General features: G+C 42.5%; 1 protein-coding gene across 8 annotated transcripts in view; it reads left to right on the top strand.

Moving 5' to 3' along the window:
* Window positions 1–24506, top strand: part of qki (QKI, KH domain containing RNA binding) — a 411041-nt gene that overhangs the window by 165311 nt on the left and 221224 nt on the right. For all 8 annotated transcript variants that reach the window (XR_004412882.1, XM_033025730.1, XM_033025731.1 and 5 more), the window contains one exon: window positions 10803–10919. Coding sequence is in view for 7 of the 8 variants with exons in the window: in XM_033025730.1 (XP_032881621.1) it covers window positions 10803–10919 (117 nt within the window). In the remaining variant the exon portion in view is untranslated. The remainder of the gene's footprint in view (window positions 1–10802; window positions 10920–24506) is intronic.

Genomic DNA, 24506 nt, shown 5'->3' on the forward strand with positions numbered 1-24506 from the left:
GTACAAAAGGGACGGATTGCATCTTAACAGGTGTGGGACCAGCATTCTGGTAGGCAGGCTTGCCACTGCTACACGGGTGGTTTTAAACTGAATAAGGGGGGTGGGGTGTCGAATGGGATAGTGGAGGATGGAGTTAAAGGGAAAGGGTTTCTTAAATGTGTGAGCGTAGAGACAGAGGGGTGTAAAATGAGGGTAGAAGCAATAGGTAGCAAGGTGAAAAGTAAAAGTGGCAGGCAGACAAAACCAGGGCAAAAATCAAAAAGGGCCACTTTTCAACATAATTGTATAAGGGGTAAGAGTGTTGTAAAAACAAGCCTGAAGGCTTTGTGTCTCAATGCAAGGAGCATTCGTAATAAGGTGGATGAGTTGAATGTGCAGATAGCTATTAATGACTATGATATAGTTGGGATCACGGAGACATGGCTCCAGGGTGACCAAGGCTGGGAGCTGAACATCCAGGGATATTCAATATTCAGGAGGGATAGAGAGAAAGGAAAAGGAGGTGGGGTAGCGTTGCTGATTAGAGAGGAGATTAATGCAATGGAAAGGAAGGACATTAGTTTGGAGGATGTGGAATCGGTATGGGTAGAGCTGCGAAACACTAAGGGGCAGAAAATGCTGGTGGGTGTTGTGTACAGGCCACCTAACAGTAGTAGTGAAGTTGGAGATGGTATCAAACAGGAAATTAGAAATGCGTGCGACAAAGGCAAAACCGTTATAATGGGTGACTTCAATCTACATATAGATTGGGTGAATCAAATTGGCAGGGGTGCTGAGGAAGAGGATTTCTTGGAATGTATGCGGGATAGTTATCTAAATCAACATGTAGAGGAACCAACGAGAGAGCAGGCTATTTTAGACTGGGTATTGAGTAATGAGGAAGGGTTAGTTAGCAGTCTTGTTGTACGTGCCCCCTTGGGCAAGAGTGACCATAATATGGTTGAGTTCTTCATTAGGATGGAGAGTGACATTGTTAATTCAGAAACAATGGTTCTGAACTTAAAGAAAGGTAACTTTGAGGGTATGAGACGTGAATTGGCCAAGATTGACTGGCAATTAGTTCTAAAAGGGTTGACGGTGGATATGCAATGGAAGACATTTAAAGACTGCATGGATGAACTACAAAAATTGTTCATCCCAGTTTGGCAAAATAAATCAGGGAAGGTAGTACATCCGTGGATAACAAGGGAAATCAGGGATAGTATCAAAGCGAAGGATGATGCGTACAAATTAGCCAGAAAAAGCAGCATACCGGAGGACTGGGAGAAATTCAGAGACCAGCAGAGGAGGACAAAGGGCTTAATTAGGAAAGGAAAAATAGATTATGAAAGAAAACTGGCAGGGAACATAAAAACTGACTGCAAAAGTTTTTATAGATATGTGAAAAGAAAGAGATTAGTTAAAACAAATGTAGGTCCCTTGCAGTCAGAAACAGGTGAGTTGATCATGGGGAACAAGGATATGGCGGACCAATTGAATAACTACTTTGGTTCCGTCTTCACTAAGGAAGACATAAATAATCTGCCAGAAATAGCAGGGGACCGCGGGTCAAAGGAGTTGGAGGAATTGAGTGAAATCCAGGTTAGCCGGGAAGTGGTGTTGGGTAGATTGAATGGATTAAAGGCCGATAAATCCCCAGGGCCAGATAGGCTGCATCCCAGAGTACTTAAGGAAGTAGCTCCAGAAATAGTGGATGCATTAGTAATAATCTTTCAAAACTCTTTAGATTCTGGAGTAGTTCCTGAGGATTGGCAGGTAGCAAACGTAACCCCACTTTTTAAGAAGGGAGGGAGAGAGAAAACGGGGAATTACAGACCAGTTAGTCTAACATCGGTAGTGGGGAAACTACTAGAGTCAGTTATTAAAGATGGGATAGCAGCACATTTGGAAAGTGGTGAAATCATTGGACAAAGTCAGCATGGATTTACAAAAGGTAAATCATGTCTGACGAATCTTATAGAATTTTTCGAGGATGTAACTAGTAGCGTGGATAGGGGAGAACCAGTGGATGTGGTGTATCTGGACTTCCAGAAGGCTTTCGACAAGGTCCCACATAAGAGATTAGTATACAAACTTAAAGCACACGGCATTGGGGGTTCAGTATTGATGTGGATAGAGAACTGGCTGGCAAACAGGAAGCAAAGAGTAGGAGTAAACGGGTCCTTTTCACAATGGCAGGCAGTGACTAGTGGGGTACTGCAAGGCTCAGTGCTGGGACCCCAGCTATTTACAATATATATTAATGATCTGGATGAGGGAATTGAAGGCAATATCTCCAAGTTTGCGGATGACACTAAGCTGGGGGGCAGTGTTAGCTGTGAGGAGGATGCTAGGAGACTGCAAGGTGACTTGGATAGGCTGGGTGAGTGGGCAAATGTTTGGCAGATGCAGTATATATAATGTGGATAAATGTGAGGTTATCCATTTTGGTGGCAAAAACAGGAGAGCAGACTATTATCTAAATGGTGGCCGACTAGGAAAAGGGGAGATGCAGCGAGACCTGGGTGTCATGGTACACCAGTCATTGAAAGTAGGCATGCAGGTGCAGCAGGCAGTGAAGAAAGCGAATGGTATGTTAGCTTTCATAGCAAAAGGATTTGAGTATAGGAGCAGGGAGGTTCTACTGCAGTTGTACAGGGTCTTGGTGAGACCACACCTGGAGTATTGCGTACAGTTTTGGTCTCCAAATCTGAGGAAGGACATTATTGCCCTAGAGGGAGTGCAGAGAAGGTTCACCAGACTGATTCCTGGGATGTCATGACTGTCTTATGAAGAAAGACTGGATAGACTTGGTTTATACTCTCTAGAATTTAGGAGATTGAGAGGGGATCTTATAGAAACTTATAAAATTCTTAAGAGGTTGGACAGGCTAGATGCAGGAAGATTGCTCCCGATGTTGGGGAAGTCCAGGACAAGGGGTCACAGCTTAAGGATAAGGGGGAAATCCTTTAAAACCGAGATGAGAAGAACTTTTTTCACACAGAGAGTGGTGAATCTCTGGAACTCTCTGCCACAGAGGGTAGTCGAGGCCAGTTCATTGGCTATATTTAAGAGGGAGTTAGATGTGGCCCTTATGGCTAAGGGGATCAGAGGGTATGGAGAGAAGGCAGGTACGGGATACTGAGTTGGATGATCAGCCATGATCATATTGAATGGCGGTGCAGGCTCGAAGGGCCGAATGGCCTACTCCTGCACCTAATTACTATGTTTCTATGTTTCTATGCTAAAGCTGCGTTGCCTTTGGTTTGGAAATGCTAAAGCTGCGTTGCCTTTGGTTTAGAAATGCTAAAACTGCGTTGCCTTTGGTTTGGAAATGCTAAAGCTGCGTTGCCTTTGGTTTGGAAATGCTAAAGCTGCGTTGCCTTTGGTTTGGAAATGCTAAAGTTACCTAATTCAAGTTGCCTTGCCTAATTCAAGTTGCCTTGCCTAATTCAAGTTGCCTTGCCTAATTCAAGTTGCCTTGCCTAATTCAAGTTGCCTTGCCTAATTCAAGTTGCCTTGCCTTACTCAGTTATTAGTGTTTAAAAAATGTTGAGATTCTCTTTCCTGTCAATCACACCATGAAGGCCACGCCCCTTCTGGTGGGAGGGGGGGAGGGACTATAAAACCCAGAAGTGTGGGCGTGGCTCAGTCTCTGCAAGATGGAGGAGGGAGAGGTCACAACTCGCTGTCTTTAGTGGCCTTGCAACCTGCTTGAAATGGTAAGAAACTGCACTTGAATTTGGTGGCCTTGCACCCTGCTTGAAATGGAATTTCAAGGAATAGCCGTGAGTCAACCTCCCCCCCCCCCCCAGTTAATATCACCTACAGATACTTGGGTTTAGTTTAAACATACAGCACAGAAACAGACCCTTCGGCCCACCGAGTCTGTGCCGACCAGTGATCCCCGCACATTAACACTACACACACTAAGGACAATGTACATTTATACCAAGCCAATTAATTTACAAACCTGTACGTCTTTGGATTGTGGGAGGAAGCCGAAGATTTCAGAGGAAACCCACGCAGGTCACATGGGGAACGTACAAATGCCTACAGACAGCACCCATAGTCCGGATCGAACACGGGTCTGGTGCTGTGAGGCAGCAACTCTACCACTGTGCCACCATGCACTAATTGTCTTCTGTGAGCTAGAAGTAATATCCACAGTAATCCTGCAATTAACTTTCAGAAAGATAAGTAAGCAGATCATTCTTCAGGCAGCTCTGGCACAACGACAAAGATATAGAGAATGTGTCACTTCCTTACCTTGAAAAGAGTTCAGCATCTTAAACAGCAAAGCAGATCATGTTGAAAGGCAACATCGGAACGGTTTCTTCTGCAGCTGTGCTCATGAGGTTTTCTCAACAAACCCAGGGGAATTATTAAGTGAATTGGTTTCATTTAGGATCATTAGGGAAATCTAGTATGATTAAAGTCTCGACACCTGCTACTGGATTACTGATCAGGGAAGGATGGCTTTTACTTTGTGATTCTCTCAAATCAATCACAGCAGACTCAGCATCTGTGTTGCTATATTAGTTGCAATGCTTTCAGAGTGGGACATGGAACTCCATGGAATTTCTTATTGGGGAAATTCAGTAAGATTGCCTTGATTTTGGCAAGTCAAAGTTGCTGCACTACCGTAGAAAGACAATGCAATACGGAATAGAAGATAGAAACATTGACCACTAGCAGTACAAGGAGTGAGATAAGGATGGTGTAATCTGTTGAATACACTTGGTTCCATATGATGGCATGAATTCAATGAAGTCGGCACGTCATTCCTTGGAAAGCCAGTTTCTTCTCCTCATTAGCTATAGTTGTCTCACCTACACCCATCGTTTGTGGAATAAGATTCTACTTCATTTATATACAGGGGTTTATAAAAATATGGCACAAAACCAAAACTAATTTCTTAATGTACTGAGGAAACATTAAGAAATTAGTTTTGGTTTTGTGCCATATTTTTATAAACCCCAGTTATAGCCATTAATTAAAGTCATGGTTCCTTCCATTTGTCTACATTTGCCCTTGGTTTACATAGTCAACTGGAAGGATCAGCAATCAAAGTCATGATGTTTCTTCTGTGGCTCCTGTGCAACTCTAATTTGTTCCCTTATAATGGGGCTTTTTCACGGGGCGAGTTGACGCAAGATGTCACCAGAGTGAAGTGGTCGTGGTCCAGCACGAGTTTCGCACGATATAACGGGGGGTAGATAAAGAGTTCCCACGGTACTCGGCATTTCTGTTATTTGTGCGAGTGACTTGTCCGTCTCCCGAGCTTTCCCGTTAATCTTGAATGAACATCGTGAACTGTAGTGTTGTCAATCACGTGGCACAAATGATGTTACTTTGTTTTCACACACTATATTGGTTTTTTTCACACACTATATTCCTCCCTTGGTTGAATTGGCTCATTTGGAGACATGCCTATACTAAGTATTTTCGAGTACAGGATGGTGGTTATTTTCATTGACGCGCTGTATGCAGCAGCCCACTATGTGCATCGAGAACGCTTGCGTGAAGGCAGAAGGGTGAGATTAATTAAAAAGAGAATTAAGAGGAAGTCTCACTGGGTGAAGCCCATCTTTCAACGGAGACCTCAATTTGGACAATATGATCAGCTGCTTAATGTGCTGTGCGAAGAGGATAAAAGTGCATTCACAAACTTTGTCAGAATTTCACCCGAGCTCTTTAATGAGCAGAAGAATAATCTGTTTTTTTTTAGACAAATGTTGTTTGGTGTGATGCACCTTCTCTCAATATGTGCAAGAAGTCGTCTTTTTATTTTGTCAAATAGGAATAAAGACTTTGTCTCACATTGACCGTGATGGTTGTCTTATTTTATTATCTACTGAGAGGTGAAACTTTCAAACGTTTAACCAGTCAGTAGACAGACAATAAATAGTAACAATCGAGCCATAAATGGTGTATACAAGGTGAAGGGAACAACGCTGTGTGCAAGATAATGTTTAAAATCATGCGAGGAATCGATCGGGTAGATGCACAGTCTCTTGCCCAGAGTAGGCGAATCGAGGACCAGATTACATAGGTTTAAGGTGAAGGGGAAATTATTTAATATGGATCTGATTAAATACTGTCAGTAGTAAACCCGATCAAAAACAACATCAGGACGTCTATTAAACACCAGAGATCCCAGTAAACACCCAGCCGAGACTTATTACAGGTCTAGTGGAAAGACACAAAGCGCTGGAGCAACTCAGCGGGTCAGGCAGCATCGCTAGACAACATGGATAGATGATGTTTCGGGTCGGGACTCTTCTTCAGCGCTGAGTTACTCCCGCATATTGTGTCTTTCCAATGCAGATTAGCGTCTGCGATTCTTTGCTCCTGCATTACGGGGTCTATCTCGATTCCCGATAAAGTCTAAAACCCATCCTCCAGAGTTCTCAGCCCAGGGCGCCCATAAACAAGTCCTTAACTCCACACTGGGGACAGAGGATGAGAGGTGTACAAAACCATGAGACGAACAGGCAGGGTAATATATGTCCTTTACCCACAGAGGGGATTCGAGGACCAGAGGGCATAGGTTCAAGGTGAGGGGGGAAGATCTAATAGGAATCTGAGTGAGGGGTAACATTTTCGCACAAAGGGTGGTGGGTGTATGAAACAAGCTGCCAGAGGAGGTAGTTGAGGCTGGGTCCATCCCTACATTTAAGAAACATTTAGACAGGTACATGGATAAGACAGGTTGGGAGGGATATGGACCAGACGCAGGCAGATGGGACTAGTTTCGATGGGACATTTTGGCCGGTATGGGCAAGTTGAGCCGAAGGGCCGGTTTCCACACTGTAACTCGATAAAGCCAGTGAGTATACGATCTAAGATAGTCCGAGGGTCTCGAATGAGGTAGGTAGTAGTTCAGGAATGCTCTGTGGTTGGTCTTAGGATGGTTCAGTTACATAAGTGCTCAAATGTAGGCACCGTTTTCGCAGTGGATGCTCCGAGACTGTGCAGCGGGCGATTGTCGGCTGGGACTCCTGTTATCCATGCAGGGGATTGACCTCAGTCTGAAGAAGGCTCTCGACCCGAAACGCCACCCGTTCCTTCTCTCCAGATTTGCTGCCAGTCCGGCTGAGTTGCTCCAAGCAACTGGTGTCTATCTTCAAAGGACTGACCACCGGGCTGGATGTCGGGGCTGGCGTGTTGCGTTTCACAGGCCGAACTGTCCAATTAATGGTAACAGATGGGCACTGAGGGAAGTCCCCCCCCCCTCTCTGTTTATCTGCCCTTTCTTTAACGTTTGTGCCTCTATGCAAGTATCTCGCGAGCCATCCCAGACTGCCCATTTCTGCTCCCCCTCGTCTTTAATAACTACATTTCCCTAACAATTACTATCTTTGTTAGTTATAGGAGCAAAATTAGGCCATTCGGTCCATTAAGTCCACTCCGCCATTCAATCGCGGCTGATCCAACTCTCCCTCTCAACCACATTCTCTTGCCTTCTCCCCATAACCTCCTGACAGCCGCACTAATCAGGAATGTATCTATCTCTGCCCCTATTCTTCACCCTTTTGACAGTAGTTTTGTTTTATTGGAGATGCGGGAGACAGCGGATGCTGGAATACTGAGCAAAACACGAAATGCTGGAGGAACTCGGTGCATTTGTGTTTAAGAAGGAACTGCAGATGCTGGAAAATCGAAGGTACACAATAATGCTGGAGAAACTCAGTGGGTGCAGCAGCATCTATGGAGCGAAGGAAGTAGGCAACGTTTCGGGCCGAAACGTTGCCTATTTCCTTCGTTCCATAGATGCTGCTGCACCCACTGAGTTTCTCCAGCATTTGTGTGTGTGGGTGGAAGTAAGGGGGAGGGGGGGGGGGGGAGAGAGAGATAAGGCAGCCTGAAGAAAGGGTCGCCTGTCCATTTCCCTCCGTAGATGCTGCCTGGCCCGCGGAGTTCCTACAGTCTTAGAAACTGCTTTAGACAAAAAGAGACACAAACTGCTGGAGTAAAATAGCTCAGCAAGTGAGGTACCTGAACACTCAAAAATGAAAAAGAATGAAAATGTGATTATTTCACCTCCCTTCAACTATTTTGTGTTTCAGCATGAGAGAGATTATAACATTAGAGACATTCATCTTGTAGTGATGTGTTAATGAAGAATTGCAGACATCAATCTGATAGTAAAAAATATATTTATTTAACAATGAGGTAAAACAAGCACTGACAATCAAACTGCTCAGTTACTCACCGTTCGCAGGAGTTCCCACGGTACCCGCAAGAGTTATTACAGATATCGCACGGATGTCGCACTGGCCACTACGTTCATATAATGTTGCAATGCTCAACCACAAGTGTACAAGTCACTCTTGGAGAAATTCAAACTTTCTTGAATTTTCTCCCGAGTGACCAAGTTACACGACTACCTGCCGTTAGCGCCACGGTGGTCCACGGTGGTCCACGAATGCCGTACTGTTATCGCACGAGGTTCCCACGATTTTAAAGTCTGGTTCACTCTTGCGTCAAGTCGCCCCGTGAAAAAGCCACTTAACTCTTTGTTGTGTTTTTGAGCTCTGCTAATTTGTTGAATTTGTTTGTGTTCAGTGATATTTCTTTTAAGTTTTAAGTAAACTTTTAAGTTACATATTTAAGTAGGACCTGCAGATGCTGGAAAATCAAAGGTAGACTAAAATACTGGAGAAACTGAGCTGGTGAGGCAGCATCTATGGAGCGAAGGAAATAGGCAACGTTTCGGGCCGAAAAAGTTACATAATTGCTTTTAAGTAACTTTGTGGATTTTTCCCTCCTCGTGACTTTACGATCCTCCAAGATCACCGTGCACCTTCATTTCTGGTCTTTTGCTTTCCTTCATGTGGAAACCGATTGGTGTGCCCATGCTGTGGCTCTCATCCCTTCCCTCCCCCCACCACCCGTCTCTAGATGAATCAAATTGTATTTATTTTTTGTCTTTTGTTGGCTCATTGTAGATCATGTCATATGATAAATCAATGGCAATTCAACATAATCCACGTTATACATTTATTATTATGCAGATCAAAAATATTTAAAAAGACTAATTGTATTAATATAGCACCTTTAAGTTACTTCACTGGAATACTATTGAACAAAATTTGGAACCAAGCTATGTTGGTATAAGGGCAAAAAAACCCAAAAGCTTGGCCAAAATAGTTTTATAAGAAGTTAAAGGTGGAAAAAGAGTGGTAGAGGTTTAGGAGGAGAATTTCAGAGCTTAGAGGTTTCTTTTAATTGGGCTAGTGGTAATTAACCAAAAAGTCAGTTGCATGAATGTCCAGAATTGTAACGCTCCAGACATCTCACAGAGTTGTTGCGCTGGAGGAGTAAGCAGGGAGGTCGAGGCTGAAAGGATTAGGAAACAATATAAGTTTAAAATCAGTGTCACTTGACAAGGAGGCCATTTTCAAAAGCATAGAAATGGCAGTTATGGCAGCTGAGTTTCAGATGACTTTAATTTTAAAGTGTATGTAATATTGAAACTGACCACGTGTGCATTGTAATAGATGCGATACGATATAACTTTATTTATCCCTGTATAACTTCATACTGACATAACTTTAGTTATGCAAAGAGGGAACAAGCACATGGATGAGGGTTTCAGCAGCTGATAAGCTGCAGGGTGCAGGTTTGGATGATGCCACAAAGATGGAGATAATGTTGGTGAGACTGTGTGGTCCGAGCTTATCTTGGTTCAAATATTGCGAAGTACCTGATTCAAGGACCCGAGCATAAAATTGTTAACTAGAAAATGCGCTTTGTCAGTGGAGGTGATGATTATAGTTTGGTCCTCCCAATAATTAGTCATGGAAAAAGTTAATCTTATCCAGTACTAGATATTGGATAGTGGCATGACAATGCCAGTTGAGGATGGCACAGTGGTGCAGTTGGTAGAGCTTCTACCTCACAGTGCCAGAGATCTGGGTTTGATCCTGACCTCGGGAGCTGTCAGTGTGGAGTTTATGTGGCTGTGACTGCGTGGGTTTTCTCCGGGTGCTCTGGTTTCGACCCACATTTCAAAACCGTGCAAGTTTGTAGATTAATTTTCCTCTGTACATTGCCCCTAGTGTGTAGGAAATGGGATACACAGAACTACGGTGAAAGGGTGATCGATAGTTGACGTGGACCTGGTGGGCCCAAGGGCCTGTTTCCATGCTGCAGCTTTCAATTAATCAACAGTAAGATTAAATTTGATTTGATGATTTCAGCATCGATCTGGAAATTGATGATTATGATTTGGATAATGTTCAAATATTGTAATGATTATGTTTCATATTATTGTAAATGAAAGGGCCAGAGAGAGAGATCCTGGATAACAAAAAAAGATGCAGAATTATAACGATTGATAGGAACATAGGAGATAGAATCAAGAATTTTTATTTTGGTGGCAAATGCCTACTAATTTTAATAAAATCATGGCTGATTATTCAACAGTGTTACTTTGCTGTATTAACCGCTTATTCCTTGATTCCCTTAAAATCTAACAGAAATAGGTTCTTCGGCTATGACTGTCCCGATGGAGAACCAGGTGAATGTGGCTCTATCTAAGACGAATAACAGTGCAGAGGCATTGGAGCAGGATGGAATGGGCAGCCATCTTAAAGGCCGAGCTGATAATTGATAGTCCACCATTATTCATTATAAAATTTGTTGTTTCCAGAATCCCTTCCAATTTTCAGAATCTAATATTCAAGTTATAATGCTGATTACAGTTCTTTAATTATTTTAAAAAAAAAACATTTTGAATATCTGTGAAATATCCAAAGATATACTGCTGTTTAAGCATTTTAGTCACTTATTCTTTTTCTCTGTTAACCACTTAGTTCAACTTTGTTGGAAGAATTCTTGGACCCAGGGGACTAACAGCAAAACAGTTGGAAGCGGAGACTGGATGCAAGATTATGGTGCGAGGGAAGGGCTCAATGAGGGACAAGAAGAAGGTGAGTGATGTAACTGGATAGCTGTGGAATACTGTTTTCTCTGGTACAAATGTTAATTCTGGTCTAAAATTGCAGTGAAGTCTAATCTCAAAGTAATTCTTCACATTAGTTCAGGTAGCTAATAATAAATTGTGAGTTCTACCTATTGTCTGAGGTCAATGAACAATTTCAATTTTAAGTTGTGATTAGGTAACCAGGGTAATTCAAGGACGATGTGTATCAATCAACTCTATGGATACAATAATCAGAAATGAAGATAGCATTTTTAATGTAATATTTTATGCTTTGAGCCAATGACACAATGAGTCATTATCTGTAAATTTGATTGAGAAGTTAGGCCAATCATGATCTCCAAGTATGCGCATGACATTGGTACCTAGTTGCGTTTGAATGGTCTCGGCCTTTCGCTCGCACTTTTTTTGAGTGCTTCCAATGGGGGAGGCCCAAAGTCAGAGGTGTGTGCTATTCATCGGTGATTTGTAGATGCTCTCCATGGCACATTGTTAATGCTGCATGTCTTTGAATCTGTTCCATGTGAGATTTTATACCATTTTATTGGACCTTCTTTCGAGCATTGTCCAGTTTATAATGACTGAGCACTACATCACTAAGTCTGATTTCAAACGTGGTGATCATGATTTTACAATTCATCCAAGAATGGAAATGTTGATTCTGAATTACTTCAAAAGCAATCCAGCTATATTTTGAAGTTGCGTTATATTCTACTTTTTTTTTAATGTGTAGTAAAATTAGAACAAATTAACAACGATTTATTTAGCGCAAAGAAACATAGAAAATAGGCGCAGAGGTAGGCCGTTCGGCCCTTCGAGCTAGCACCGCCAGGCTGATCATCTAAAATCAGTACCCCATTCCTGCTTTTGCCCCATATCCCTTGATTCCTTTAGCCCTAAGAGCTAAATCTAACTCTCACTTAAAAACATCCAGTGAATTGGCCTCCATTGCCTTCTGTGGCAGAGAATTCCACAGATTCACAACTCTCTGGGTGAAAAAGTTTTTCCTCATCTCAGTCCTAAATGAACTACCCCTTATTCTTAAACTGTGACCCCTGGATCTAGACTCCCCCAATATCGGGAACATTTTTCCTGCATCTAGCATCCAATGCTTTAAGAATGTTATATGTTTCTACAAGATTCCCTCTCATCCTTCTAAATTCCAGTGAATACAAGCCCAGTCGACCCATTCTTTCATCATATGTCAGTCCCAGGAATTAACATGGTGAACCTACGCTGCACTCCCTCAATAGCAATAATGTCCTTCCTCAAACTAGGAGACCAAAATTGCACACAACACTTCAGGTGCGGTCTCACCAGGGCCCTGACAACTGCAGTAGGACCTCCTTGTTCCTAAACTCAAATCCTCTCGCAATGAAGGCCAACATGCCATTAACTTTCTTCACTGCCTGCTGTACCTGCATGCTTACTTTCAGTGACTGATGTACAAGGACACCCAGGTCTCATTGCACCTTCCCTTTTCCTAATCTGACACCATTCAGATGATGATCTGCTTTCCTGTTCTTGCCACCAAAGTGGATAACCTCACATTTATCCATATTGTACTGCACCTGCCATGCATCTGCCCACTTACCCAACCAATCAGAGTCACCCTGCAGCCTCATGGCATCCTCCTCGCAGCTCACACTGCCACACAGCTTTATGTCATCCGCAAACTTGGAGATGTTACATTTAATTCTTTCGTCTAAATCGTTAATATATATTGTAAATAACTGGAGCCCCAGCACCGAGCCTTGCACACCCCACTAGTCACTGCCTGCCATTCTGAAAAGGACCCGTTAATTCCTACTCTTTGCTTCCTGTCTGCCAACCAGTTCTCTTTCCATGTCAATACCCTACCCCCAATATCATGTGCTCTCATTTTGCACACTAATCTCTTGTGTAGGACCTTGTCAAAGGCTTTTTGATAGTCCAGATGCACCACATCCACCACATCCACTCCCTTATCCATTCTACTTGTTACATCCTCAAAAAATTCCAGAAGTTTAGTCAAGTATATTTTCCCTTCATAACTCCATGCTGACTTTGACCAATCCTGTCACTGCTTTCCAAATGCGCCACTATAACATCTTTAATAATCGAAGTCCATCATAGAAATCATCTGCAGAACAGTTGATAGAACAAAGCCTCAGTGAAGTACGTTTAGGAGCAACGAGTTTTTAAAGGCACCTCCCAATGTATACGTGGACAAAGAATTATAGAAAAGTGCACCCAATGTGCCCCTGCAGATGTATGATTATTAATATAGTACTTCACGTCTTGGCAAAACACGGCAATCATTCACTTATGACCTTTTTAGAAAATATAAATTATTTTAAATCTTTCAACAGGTTTGTAAATTAACACTTTTTCAAATTAAAGCTTCTGTTTGCAGTAATAGCTGTGAATGTGATTTGAACCTTCAGTAATGGAGTAATTTCTGTTCTGAACAGTTTCTACTTTGCAAGTTTAAATGGTGATAATTTGTCATTTCTAGTTCAATTAGCAGTGCATGACATAATTTGAAGAGACTGCCAGCACCAAATGGATGTGTTGTAAGAAATGGAAACGTACAATTGTAGTTTGCAGAGCAAAGCCAATTGATCATGAATGGTTCTCATTCGGAGGAAGTTTTATATCCTATTCAAGCTGCCTAAATTAAAATAAGAACAAAAATTGCTGTAAACACTCGGCAGGCCAGGCAGCATCTATGGAAACATAAATAAATAATGTTTCAGGGCTGAGTCCATTTGATAGAACTGGAAACACAGAAAACAAGTTACTTTTCAGTAGCAACGAGAGGGAGGGGCGTGTGGAACAAAATGAGCATCTCTTTCGGTGATGAGCCGATTGCTGTGTGTCATCTATATCAATGATTGGAATGAGAACGTACATGGCATAATTAACAAGTTTACAGATGACACTAAAGTGTGTGGTATTGTAGATAGTAAAGATGGTTGTCAAAAATTGCAGCAGGATCTTGATTGGTTATATAAGACATTGGTGAGGTTTGGAGGTGAACACATTTAGAGTATTGTGTTCAGTTTTGTGCATTGTATTATAGGAAAGATGTTGTCAAGCTGCAACAAAGTGTACACAGATAGTCCACTGAGCACGCAAAAGGCGGCAGGTTTTGGTGCTATTTTCAAAGTCCAGTCGGCGCTCTAGGTCTTATGAGCGGCGCCCGACCCAGGCAAACCCCTGGCTACTACAGGGCTTCCAGCTAACTTCTTCCTTCGACATGTGGATCGACCAGTGAACCGATGTCCCTCTCCTCACCCGTCCACCTTTGTGCTCCGGGAGTGCCTCCCACAGTCGACCTTGAGGGCGACCCTGGTACCTCCTCTACCGGCCTTGCTCCTCGCCTGTTGCGTCCGTTTTTATCGCCGGCTCCATCCTCCCTGTCTCTGGTCTCCGGGGACGAGCAGGGCCTGCTCAGTGGCTTCCCTCCCTGCCAATGACAATCCACCGGGTCTTTGTGCTTCCGGCTGCGGAGGAGGAACAGGGGTCGGCTTGGCGGCTTCCCTCCAAAAGGCTGCGACCCGCTGGGAGCTTCTGCCATGTTCACACTTGACTCAAATAGTCTGTGTTATGTATTTCTAATGCCCAGCAAGTCAGATGCATTGTTAGAAAAACAAAAACAGACAAAATGATGGCAGGTAAAAATGACCAGGTCTAATGCAGACATATAGAAAGAGCAGGTTGCTAAAGTTGGATAATTCGATTCCGAGTCCTTTAGGTTACACTGTGCCCAGACAGAAGATTAAATGTTGTTCCTTTAGCATATATGAAGCCTTGATGTAACAGCCACAGACAAAGGTCAGACTGAGAGTGAGATTAAAGTGGGAGTAACCAGAAGCTAAGAATCAATCACCCCTGCAGACTGAATACAGGTACTCCTTGAAGGTGCAGGACCTTGATGAGGATCCAAGAGAAAAAATGGGATTAGTTTACATTGGTACATGATGGTCGGACTGGACATTAATTGGCCAAAGGGACTTTTGCTGCGGCTGTTTGTTCAGATTTCTTTCTGTCACCTTGTATTGATTGTACTCTTCACAGTAGATTCCTCCAATTACTTTCTTTAATAGGTGCTCCTAGATTGTGTTATGATGCCTGTAAATGTTATAATCACATTCATGTGGCATTATGGAAGTCCACATTATTATCTCTATTGTCTTGTTTGCCATGTACCCAGTCATCCAGTTAGTCTAAATCAGCCCATAAAAGAATTTGAGTGCAAATGTTGGAATTTGGTAAGTAAGGATAGTGATTAGTGGAACCATTTAAGAGTGGGGTTGGTGGACCATCACTACCAGGAGCTTTGGTGAGGAAATGTGTGTGTGATATGTGGATGGAACCAAGTGGGGAAGGGGGCATAGAAACATAGAAAATAGGTGCAGGAGTAGGCCATTCGGCCCTTCGAGCCTGCACCGCCATTCAATATGATCATGGCTGATCATCCAACTCAGTATCCAGTACCTGCCTTCTCTCCATACCCCCTGATCCCTTTAGCCACAAGGGCCACATCTAACTCCCTCTTAAATATAGCCAATGAACTGGCCTCAACTATCTTCTGTGGCAGAGAATTCCACAGATTCACCACTCTCTGTGTGAAAAATGTTTTTCTCATCTCGGTCCTAAAAGACTTCCCCCTTATCCTTACACTGTGACTTCCCCAACATCGGGAACAATCTTCCTGCATCTAGCCTGTCCAACCCCTTAAGAATTTTGTAAGTTTCTATAAGATCCCCCCTCAATCTTCTAAATTCTAGCGAATACAAGCCGAGTCTATCCAGTCTTTCTTCATATGAAAGTCCTGCCTTCCCAGGAATCAGTCTGGTGAACCTTCTCTACTCCCTCTATGGCAAGAATGCCTTTCCTCAGATTAGGAGACCAAAACTGTACACAATACTCCTGGTGTGGTCTCACCAAGACCCTGTACAACTGCAGTAGAACCTCCCTGCTCTTATACTCAAATCCTTTTGCTATGAATGCTAACATACCATTCGCTTTCTTCACTGTCTGCTGCACCTGCATGTCTACGTTCAATGACTGGTGTACCATGACACCCAGGTCTCGTTGCATCTCCCCTTTTCCCAATCGGCCACCATTCAGATAATAGTCTACTTTCCTGTTTTTGCCCTCTTGTGCCTCCACTCTTCACCTTCTGTCTCTATATTCAGCCCCCCCTCCACCTAGCTACGTCTGCCTCATCTTTCCTTCCTTGTCTGATTCCACCGATCCACCCTCCTCCTTGCTCATCTGGCTCCATCATCCCTCACTCCATAAAAGGTTCACCAAATACTTTTCACCTCTTTGATCCTCCCTCCACTCTCTCATATGCGTTGCTAGATCCAGATAATTAACTATTCTTTTCCCTTCGGAGATGCTCGACCTGTCGAGTTCCTCCAGCAACTTGTTTTTTTGCAACAGATTCCAGGTTTAAGTTTATTATTGTCACTTGTACTGAAGAACCATGAAAAGGTTTCCAAATAATACTATACAAAAATACAATCAAGTTAAGTCAAACTCCTGTTCAATAGGTAGAGCAAAGAGAAAGATTCAGTGCAGAATGGATCTCATTCTTGTTCTACAGCTGATACATTGATTACTAATATCCATAAAATTACAATCCATAAAATGGATTCCATGCACAATTGGGTTCAGATCGGGTGATTGACTTGGCCACTCAAGAATTGACAATTGTTTAGCTTTGAAAAACGAATTTGTTACTTTAGCAGTATGTTTGGGATCATTGGCTTGCTGTAGATTGAACCTCCAGCCAATGAGTTTTGAGGCATTTGTTTGAATTTGAACAGATAGGATGTGTCTATACAATTCAGAATTCATTATGCTACTACCATCAGCAGTTGTATCATCAATGAAGATAAGTGAGCCAGTACATTCAGCAGCTATAAATGCCCAGGCCATAACACCCCCACCACTGTTTTTCACAGATGGGGTGATATGTTTAAGACCTTGGGCAGATCATTCTCTCCTCCATACTTTGCTCTTGCCATAACTCTGATATAAGTTAATCTTCGTCTCATCTGTCCACAAAACCTTTTTCCAGAACTGTGGTTGCTCTATTAAGTACTTCTTGGCAAACTAACCTGGCCATCCTATTTTTGCAGCTAATCATTGGTTTGCACCTTGCAGTGTAGCCTCTGTATTTCTGTTCATGAAGTCTTCTGTGGACAGTGGTCATTGACTAATCCACACCTGACTCCTGAAGAGTGTTCTGATCTGTCGGACAAGTGTTTGGGGATTTTTCTTTTCTCTAACAGTTTTATTCTTGTTTCTCAGTCTCATAATGGCTTCTTTGACTTTCATTGGCACAACTTTGGTCCTCTTGTCGATAAACAGCAATAAAAGTTTCCAAAGGTGATGGAAAGACTGGAGAAAAGACTGGGTACTGAGAGCTCTCTTATACCTGCATTAAGGAGGCAATTAAACACACCTGAGCAATTACAAACGCCTGTGAAACCATGAGTCCCAAACATTATGGTACCCTGAAATGGGGGGACTATGTATAAACACAGCTGTATTTTCTACATGGTGAAACCAAAATGTATAAAAATGGCCTTTAATAAAATCTAACAATGCGCACTTTAACCACATGTGATTTTTTTTCTATTACAAATCTAAAATTGTGGAGTACAGAGGCAAATAAATAAATGATGGGTCTTTGTCCCGAAGATTATCGAGGGCACGGTATGCCTGGTATCACCCCAGGCTTTACCGAAAGGATATGCATGGCACTGATCATTTCAAAAAAAGCCCTTGTTTTATTTGTAACATCAAGGTTCTAGTTCTATTTTTTTTAATTTACTATTTGATATGACAATTCAGTCTTGTTATCTAGGTTTTTATGGAATAATCTAGATTGATCACAGTAGCAAGAACTGACATAATTTCAAACCAGTGACCTCTGCTTCAGAGTCCCCACAACTGCTTCAGAGTCTCTCTTAACATTTTCTCCACCATCTTGTGTCAGTTAGTACATTCCTCTCCCCAAGCCCACAAACTCTAGACATGATAGAGGGAAATGTATGGATTGCATTTTGTAGACAGATGGAATAGCAATCAATTAATTTTATGGATATTAGTAACCACTGTATCTGCTGTAGAACAAGAATAAGTTATGTACAAATACATTTCTCCTGCATTCATATTTTGTGCACCTGGTTTCAGAAATGAGTTCCAATAATAAATTAACTAAATCCATTGGTTATTGCTTGATCATATTTTATTTTGGAGTAGGCTCTATGGAAGAAAAGGTGCGAGACATTTAACTGCCTATGATATTTAAAAAGCTGTTCTTGCTACCCATCTTCTTGCAGGGATAGCAAGAAGAGTCAGTTAAATAAGAGTCATCTACTGGATTCATTTAGATGAAAAGGAGTCCTGGTCTAAGCTGTAAAGATGCATTCAAGTTGGCCAAAAGTTTATTGCTTTGTAAAATTGACATTTCCTGTCTTCTTACAATGTCTGAGCAAGATTTCAGAAAACGTTGACCTTGATAGGAAAAAAAGTAAGTTCTGTTACAGATTTATGTGGAGGTATTTTGCTTGGTTATTTTAATTCCATGCACATGATGGGCATTAATAATAACAGAAGCACAAAGGCTGACTTCCAAGTTACTTCAACTACAGTTGCGTCAGAGTGAGGAATCTGGTTTTGGTGTGGCATGTTGTTATTGTAAGTGGTGCTCTATAATTCAGTTCAGCCTTGTAATGCATGACACCACATTCTTGTAAGACATTGTAGTACAAAACCTGGACTCCAGCTATAAGATATTTAAAAGATGAGCAATTGGTATCTGTCATAGGGACGAATCTCTGAACATAATGGGTTACAAGACTAAATGGGACCCGTTGGGTCCCTGTCACACAGGAGGCTTGGTCCCCCAACGCAATATTCCACCACTCACCCATAGCCCCCAACTGCACTAGCGCAACTCATTTCCCCTCATCCCTAGCACTCTCTCCCCCTCCTCTTCACCCTCCCTTTTCTTTCCCCTCTCCTCCTCCCCAATCCCTCCCTCACCTCTCACCCTCCCCTTTCCCCTACCCTCAGTCACTCCCTCCCTCCATAACTCTTCTCCCCTCCCTAACCCCCCCCCCCCACTATCCCTCCTCACCTCCCCCACTGCCCTCCTCTCCCTCTATTCCCCACCTCCCCATTTCTCACCTCCCCCTATCCCCCAACCACTATCCCTCCCCCTCTGCTTTCCTCTCCCTACCTTCCCCAATCCCCCCCTCTACTACCCCCTCCTCTCCCTCTATACCCCCTCCTCCCCGCTCTCCCTCCTCACCTCCTCCCTCATCTTCTCCCTCACCTCCTACCCTCCCCTAATCCCTCACTCACCTCTCCTTTCACCTACCCTCAGTCATTCCCTCGCTCCTTCCATAACTCCTCTCCCCTCCATACTCCCCTCCTATCCCTCTATCCCCTCTCCTCCCCCACTCTCCCTCCCCAGGATCTCGAGGTTGCCGCTCCTCTCCCTTCTTGCGTGCCCCGGAAGAGCATCAGCCGTCGGCGCCCTCAGAGCCAGGCCTCAGATCAGCCCGGAAGCACCAGCAGCAATGGCCGCGCCGGCGAGTGGGCGGGAGGGGAGTGTGGGGAGGGGGGGGGGAGGGGAGGGGATGAGGAGAGCTCAGGGAAACGACGGGGGAAGAGCCATGGCAGAGAGGGGGATATCAAAGGGAAGGGGGGCAGGAGCCAGCGAGGGGAACCAGAGGGGAAGGTGCTGGAGCGGCGGGGCATTGCGATGGCGGTGCGTTTGGGACTCACAGCTGGCCTTGGACGCTCTCCTCCACCGGGATCAGATTGTCCGCTTTCCGTTTGGTGACATCTGCGGGCCGAGCCGCTTCCGGTCCCTCCGGTAATTGTGTCCGGTTAGAGACTTCCACCGGCCACCAACAAGGTCCCTCAGCTCCAGTAAAAACGCGATGGCGCAGGAAGGGGCGGACTGTCCCGGGGAGTGACAGGAGAAGAGACCAATCCGTGCGGCGGTGACTGGCAGGAGAGGAGGTTGATCTGCGCACGCACGGCTGTTACGATTTTTAAACCTCGCTAACATTTATAATTTACCACCGATCGGAACGAAACTTGGAGCACTCGCAGCACAGGAGAACGGTGAATGAGCTGGCGATAAATCGTAGCGCTATCGCTTACCGTTTTTGCGCAAATAGAAAAAACGCACAAAACGTAAGAGCACAAGATCAGAGTTTTAGTTATGTACAAGACCAAGTGGGACCCATTGAGTCCCGTCCCAAATGCGCGGGCTGGGTTGAGGCCTGCGGCGTCACACACGCACGCACACGCACACGCGCACACACACACACACACACCCATGATATTATATTAATATAATTAATTCGCTCCTTTCACCCCATCCCCCACCCTATCCACTCACGCATGGCCCCCGTAGAGAGAGAGGGCAGAGCGAAAGGCAGCCGGGTTTTTCAACGTTTTTTCAGATTTTTGAACATTTTCATTAATAACTCGAGAAATAAAGCATGAATTTTTCAGATAAGGCGATTTTGGACTCCACAGAAAATTTTTTTTCGAGAAGATACACACACACATCCAAGATCAGAGTTTTATAAGTATAGAGATATGATATGATAGATGCTTATCCTTGGGTACTGAACTATTTCAGTAGATCATGAAATATAGTAGGCCATTCTTTGGAAAGTGAACAAAAACGTTACACACGTGACCATATGTCATCACATAAAGTAATACATTAAAACATTCTTGTAAGAGATTAATCTTATTCACTGCTACTTTCCTACCTACAGAACTATAATTTAAATTTTTTTTTTAAATCACTGAGTTTGTATGATAAAACTGAGTTATGAAAGAAATGCTTCCGTGTGAGGTCACACACGTGACCAGTCATATTTGACCTCTGACCCGAAACAAACATGGTCAGCATAACAAAAATTTTACTTGATAAACTGAAAAAAATATGGATCATATATACAGTGCAAAACAATGTACCTGTAATGCTTTCAGAATTAGAAGACGTATTTCACAATTCATATTTTTGTCACACGTGCCTAAGAATGGCCTTATTAATGATTGTAATAATTGTAATTTTTAGCTCAACATTTTTCAGAAGTGGCATGTATAATCAATTGTGCAAATTAAGTAATTTGTATTTGCCTCAGGACATCTAATATCTCGACTTTTTTTAAATAACATAGATTTAGTTTCAAACACTAAAATCAAGTTTGAAGGATTTCATTCAGCACAGTGCACAGTGAATGGAACTGCTACTTCACAGCTCTGGCAATCTAGGTTTGATCCTGACCTCTGGTGCTGTCTGTGGAGAATTTGCACATTCTCTCAGTGACGGGATTTGCCTGGGCACTCTCATTTTTCATTCACATCCCAAAGATGTGCGGATTGGTAGGTTAATTAATCATTGCAAATTGCTTTTAATGTGTAGGTAAGTGGAAAATCTTGGAAGTATTGATGGGAATGTATGGAAAATATGATTACAGGGAAAATTAGTGCAGAATGTAATTGCTTTGGTAATGGCATAGACTCAGTTGGCTGAGATGTGCTCTTAGTATGTCACGGATAAATATGCTAAAATTTGTACAATTCATCATTGAGACATTAGCCACAAAGCTGCAGTTACCTTGAGAACCCCAAATCTAGACAAACTCTTGCACTAGAATAATTGATCTGATTCAGTCAGCAGAGTTCAATCAGAAAGTTCAATCTGTTGTTTGTGCTTTAACAGTTGAGCAAGGTGGAATGGATACATCAAGGTGATTTCTGGATACATCTGGGAACGGGAAAAAGTGATTCTCTTTTTTCGCTTATTTTGCGTTTCCTTCTTATTAATGCTTCATATTAATGCTTTATGATATGATCTTAAAAAGCCAAGTCTTGATGGTCTAATATGATTAAGAGCAACTGTTGGAGTTCTTTGAGGAAGTTAATAGCAGGACAGACAGAAGGGAGACTGTAGAAGTTGTTTACCTAGATTTTCAGAAGGCCTTCAATAAGGTCAGGCTAGGGAAGATATTCGCATGGTATTAAAGGGAAGATATTCGCATGGTATTAAAGGGAAGATATTCGCATGGTATTAAAGGAAAGATATTCGCAAGGATAGCGTGTTGGCCTGATGGCAGAAGGCAAAGAGTTGCAATAAAAGGCGCTTTTCCAGGTTTGCTGCCAGTGACTAGTGGAGTTCCGCAAGGGTCGGTGTAGGGGCTGTTTCTTTTCACGTTTTATATTAATAATTTGGATAAGGGAATTGAAGGCTTTGTGGCCAAGTTTGCAGATGATGCTAAGATAGGTGGAGGGGCAGGCAGTGTAGAGGAAGCAAGGACTTTGCAGAAGAACTTGGACAGGTTAGGAGAGTGGGCAGAGAAGTGGCAGATGAAATTCAATGTTGCAAAGTGCGGAGTCATGTATTTTGGTAATAAGAATAAAGGCGTAGATTATTATTTTCTAAATGGAGAGAGAATCCAGAAATCGGAGGTGCAAAGGGACTTGGGAGTACTACTCTGGCATTTTGTGTCTAGCTTCGATTTAAACCAGCATCTGCAGTTCTTTCCTGCGCAGGACCTTCAGTGTTTCACAAAGCATTGGGGTATATTGTGGAGCAGAGGGGTCCAGGAGTACAAGTACATAATTCCCTGAAAATGGTGTTGCTGGTAGATAAGGGTGGTGAAAAAGGCATTTGACACTCGGGCCTTCGTGAGTCGAGAAATTGGGTATCGAGGTTAAAACATTATGTTACAGTTATACAAGTTGTTGGTGAGGACTAGCTTGGCATATTTTATTTATTTCTGGTCATCCTGCTGTAGGAAATATGCTATTAAGCTGGAACGAGTGAAGAGAAGATTTATGAGGTTGTTGCCAGGACTTGAGGTTTGAGCTATAGGTAGAGGATGGGCAGGGCAGGACTTCATTCCATGTAGCGCAGGAGAGTGAGGGGTGATCTTCTGGAGGCGATCTTATAATAATAATAATAATAATAATAATAATACACTTTATTGTCATTGTAAATACATACAATGGAATTTCAGGCGCACTGCCCGAGCGGAGCTCCAATGTAGCAGATAAATAATAACGACAATGGAAACAATGAAAACAGCAGGAAAAACGTTGTCAAGTCAATGAGCAATATTTCACTGTCTAGTGTTGTGGCAGAACAAAATATTGGCTATGGGGGCTGTGTGTTCAGTGCAGAGTGGTGATGGCCTTGGGGTAGAAACTGTTTGTTAATCTTTTGGTGTGTAACAAACTTTATTATTCAAAGTCTAAACTGAATAAGATCTTTCCAAATGTATCTCCTATTTGTGATAAATGTCTTCTTCAGGAAGCAACTATAACACATTCCTTTGTCTCGTACAAAATTACATAATTTCTGGAGAGGAATTTTTGAAAAAATTTCAAAAACACTAAAAATAAAATTGGATCCCGATACGGAATTGATTATTCTAGGTACGTCAGAAGCCTGCTCTGAGCTATCAATATTTCAAAGACGTTTCCTTAATTATGGCCTGATAACGGCGAAAAAATTAATACTCAAATTTTGGAAACATACATCTGTAACCTACTCTAAAGATGTGGATTATAAACATGTCTGAGACACTACATCTTGAAAATATTAGACTTGTCTTGGCAGAAAAACCAGATCATTTTTTGAAGACATGGACACCATTCATCGATTTATTACAAGGATACTATGGTACAACACAACATTGGATTTAAATCTAAATACGGCTTGGGTGACGTGGGTGGGGAGGGATGTGAGGCAGATATATCACCACTTTTTTTTCCTTCTTTCTCTTTTTGTCCTTTTATTTTTCTTATTTTTTCTATTCCTCTTTCTTTCATTTATTCACTCTTTGGTTACACCACTTTGGTAGTCTAGGGGCTCTATCTTTGCACATTTCACTTTTTCTCTTTCTTGCTTTCTTGCAAATATGCCAATTAATTTTGCCACCTGCCCTTCAATCATTGCAAAGTATGGGAATGTTCTGAAGATCTGTTTGTGTGAGATAATTATATAATTGAAAGGCATGGTACAATAATAGGCATAGCAACTGCCAAAAGTGCCAAATGTTTGAACTAACTCTTCAGAATATTTTGTTTTACAATTAAAGTGGCTCAAATCACTTTTGGATATCTGCCAAACGTATCGGCTTGGGAGCAGTCTAATTGCACTTTTGTGGCAATCTACAGCCACAAAAGTGGCATTTCAAGGATAAAAATATTAGCCTTTATTACTGAGTTTTTCTGACCCAGAATAATGCTGAGAATAATAGCAATAACTCTAAAAATGTTTAAAATGGATACCGTTGGAAAAGTTGACATTGTAAAGATAAGGTGTTTGCTTTTAGAGGTAGAAAAAGAAGAAATCACATCTATTTTGATAGTCAAGTCAAGTTTATTCGTCACATACACATACGAGATGTGCAGTGAAATGAAAAGTGGCAATGCTCGCGGACTTTTGTGCAAAAAAAACAAACAAACAACCAAACAAACTATAAACGCAATCATATATTCTTTTAAATTTTAAATATTATGGGCGGAA

The sequence above is a fragment of the Amblyraja radiata genome, chromosome 8, assembly GCF_010909765.2.
Source record: "Amblyraja radiata isolate CabotCenter1 chromosome 8, sAmbRad1.1.pri, whole genome shotgun sequence".
NCBI lineage: Eukaryota > Metazoa > Chordata > Chondrichthyes > Rajiformes > Rajidae > Amblyraja > Amblyraja radiata.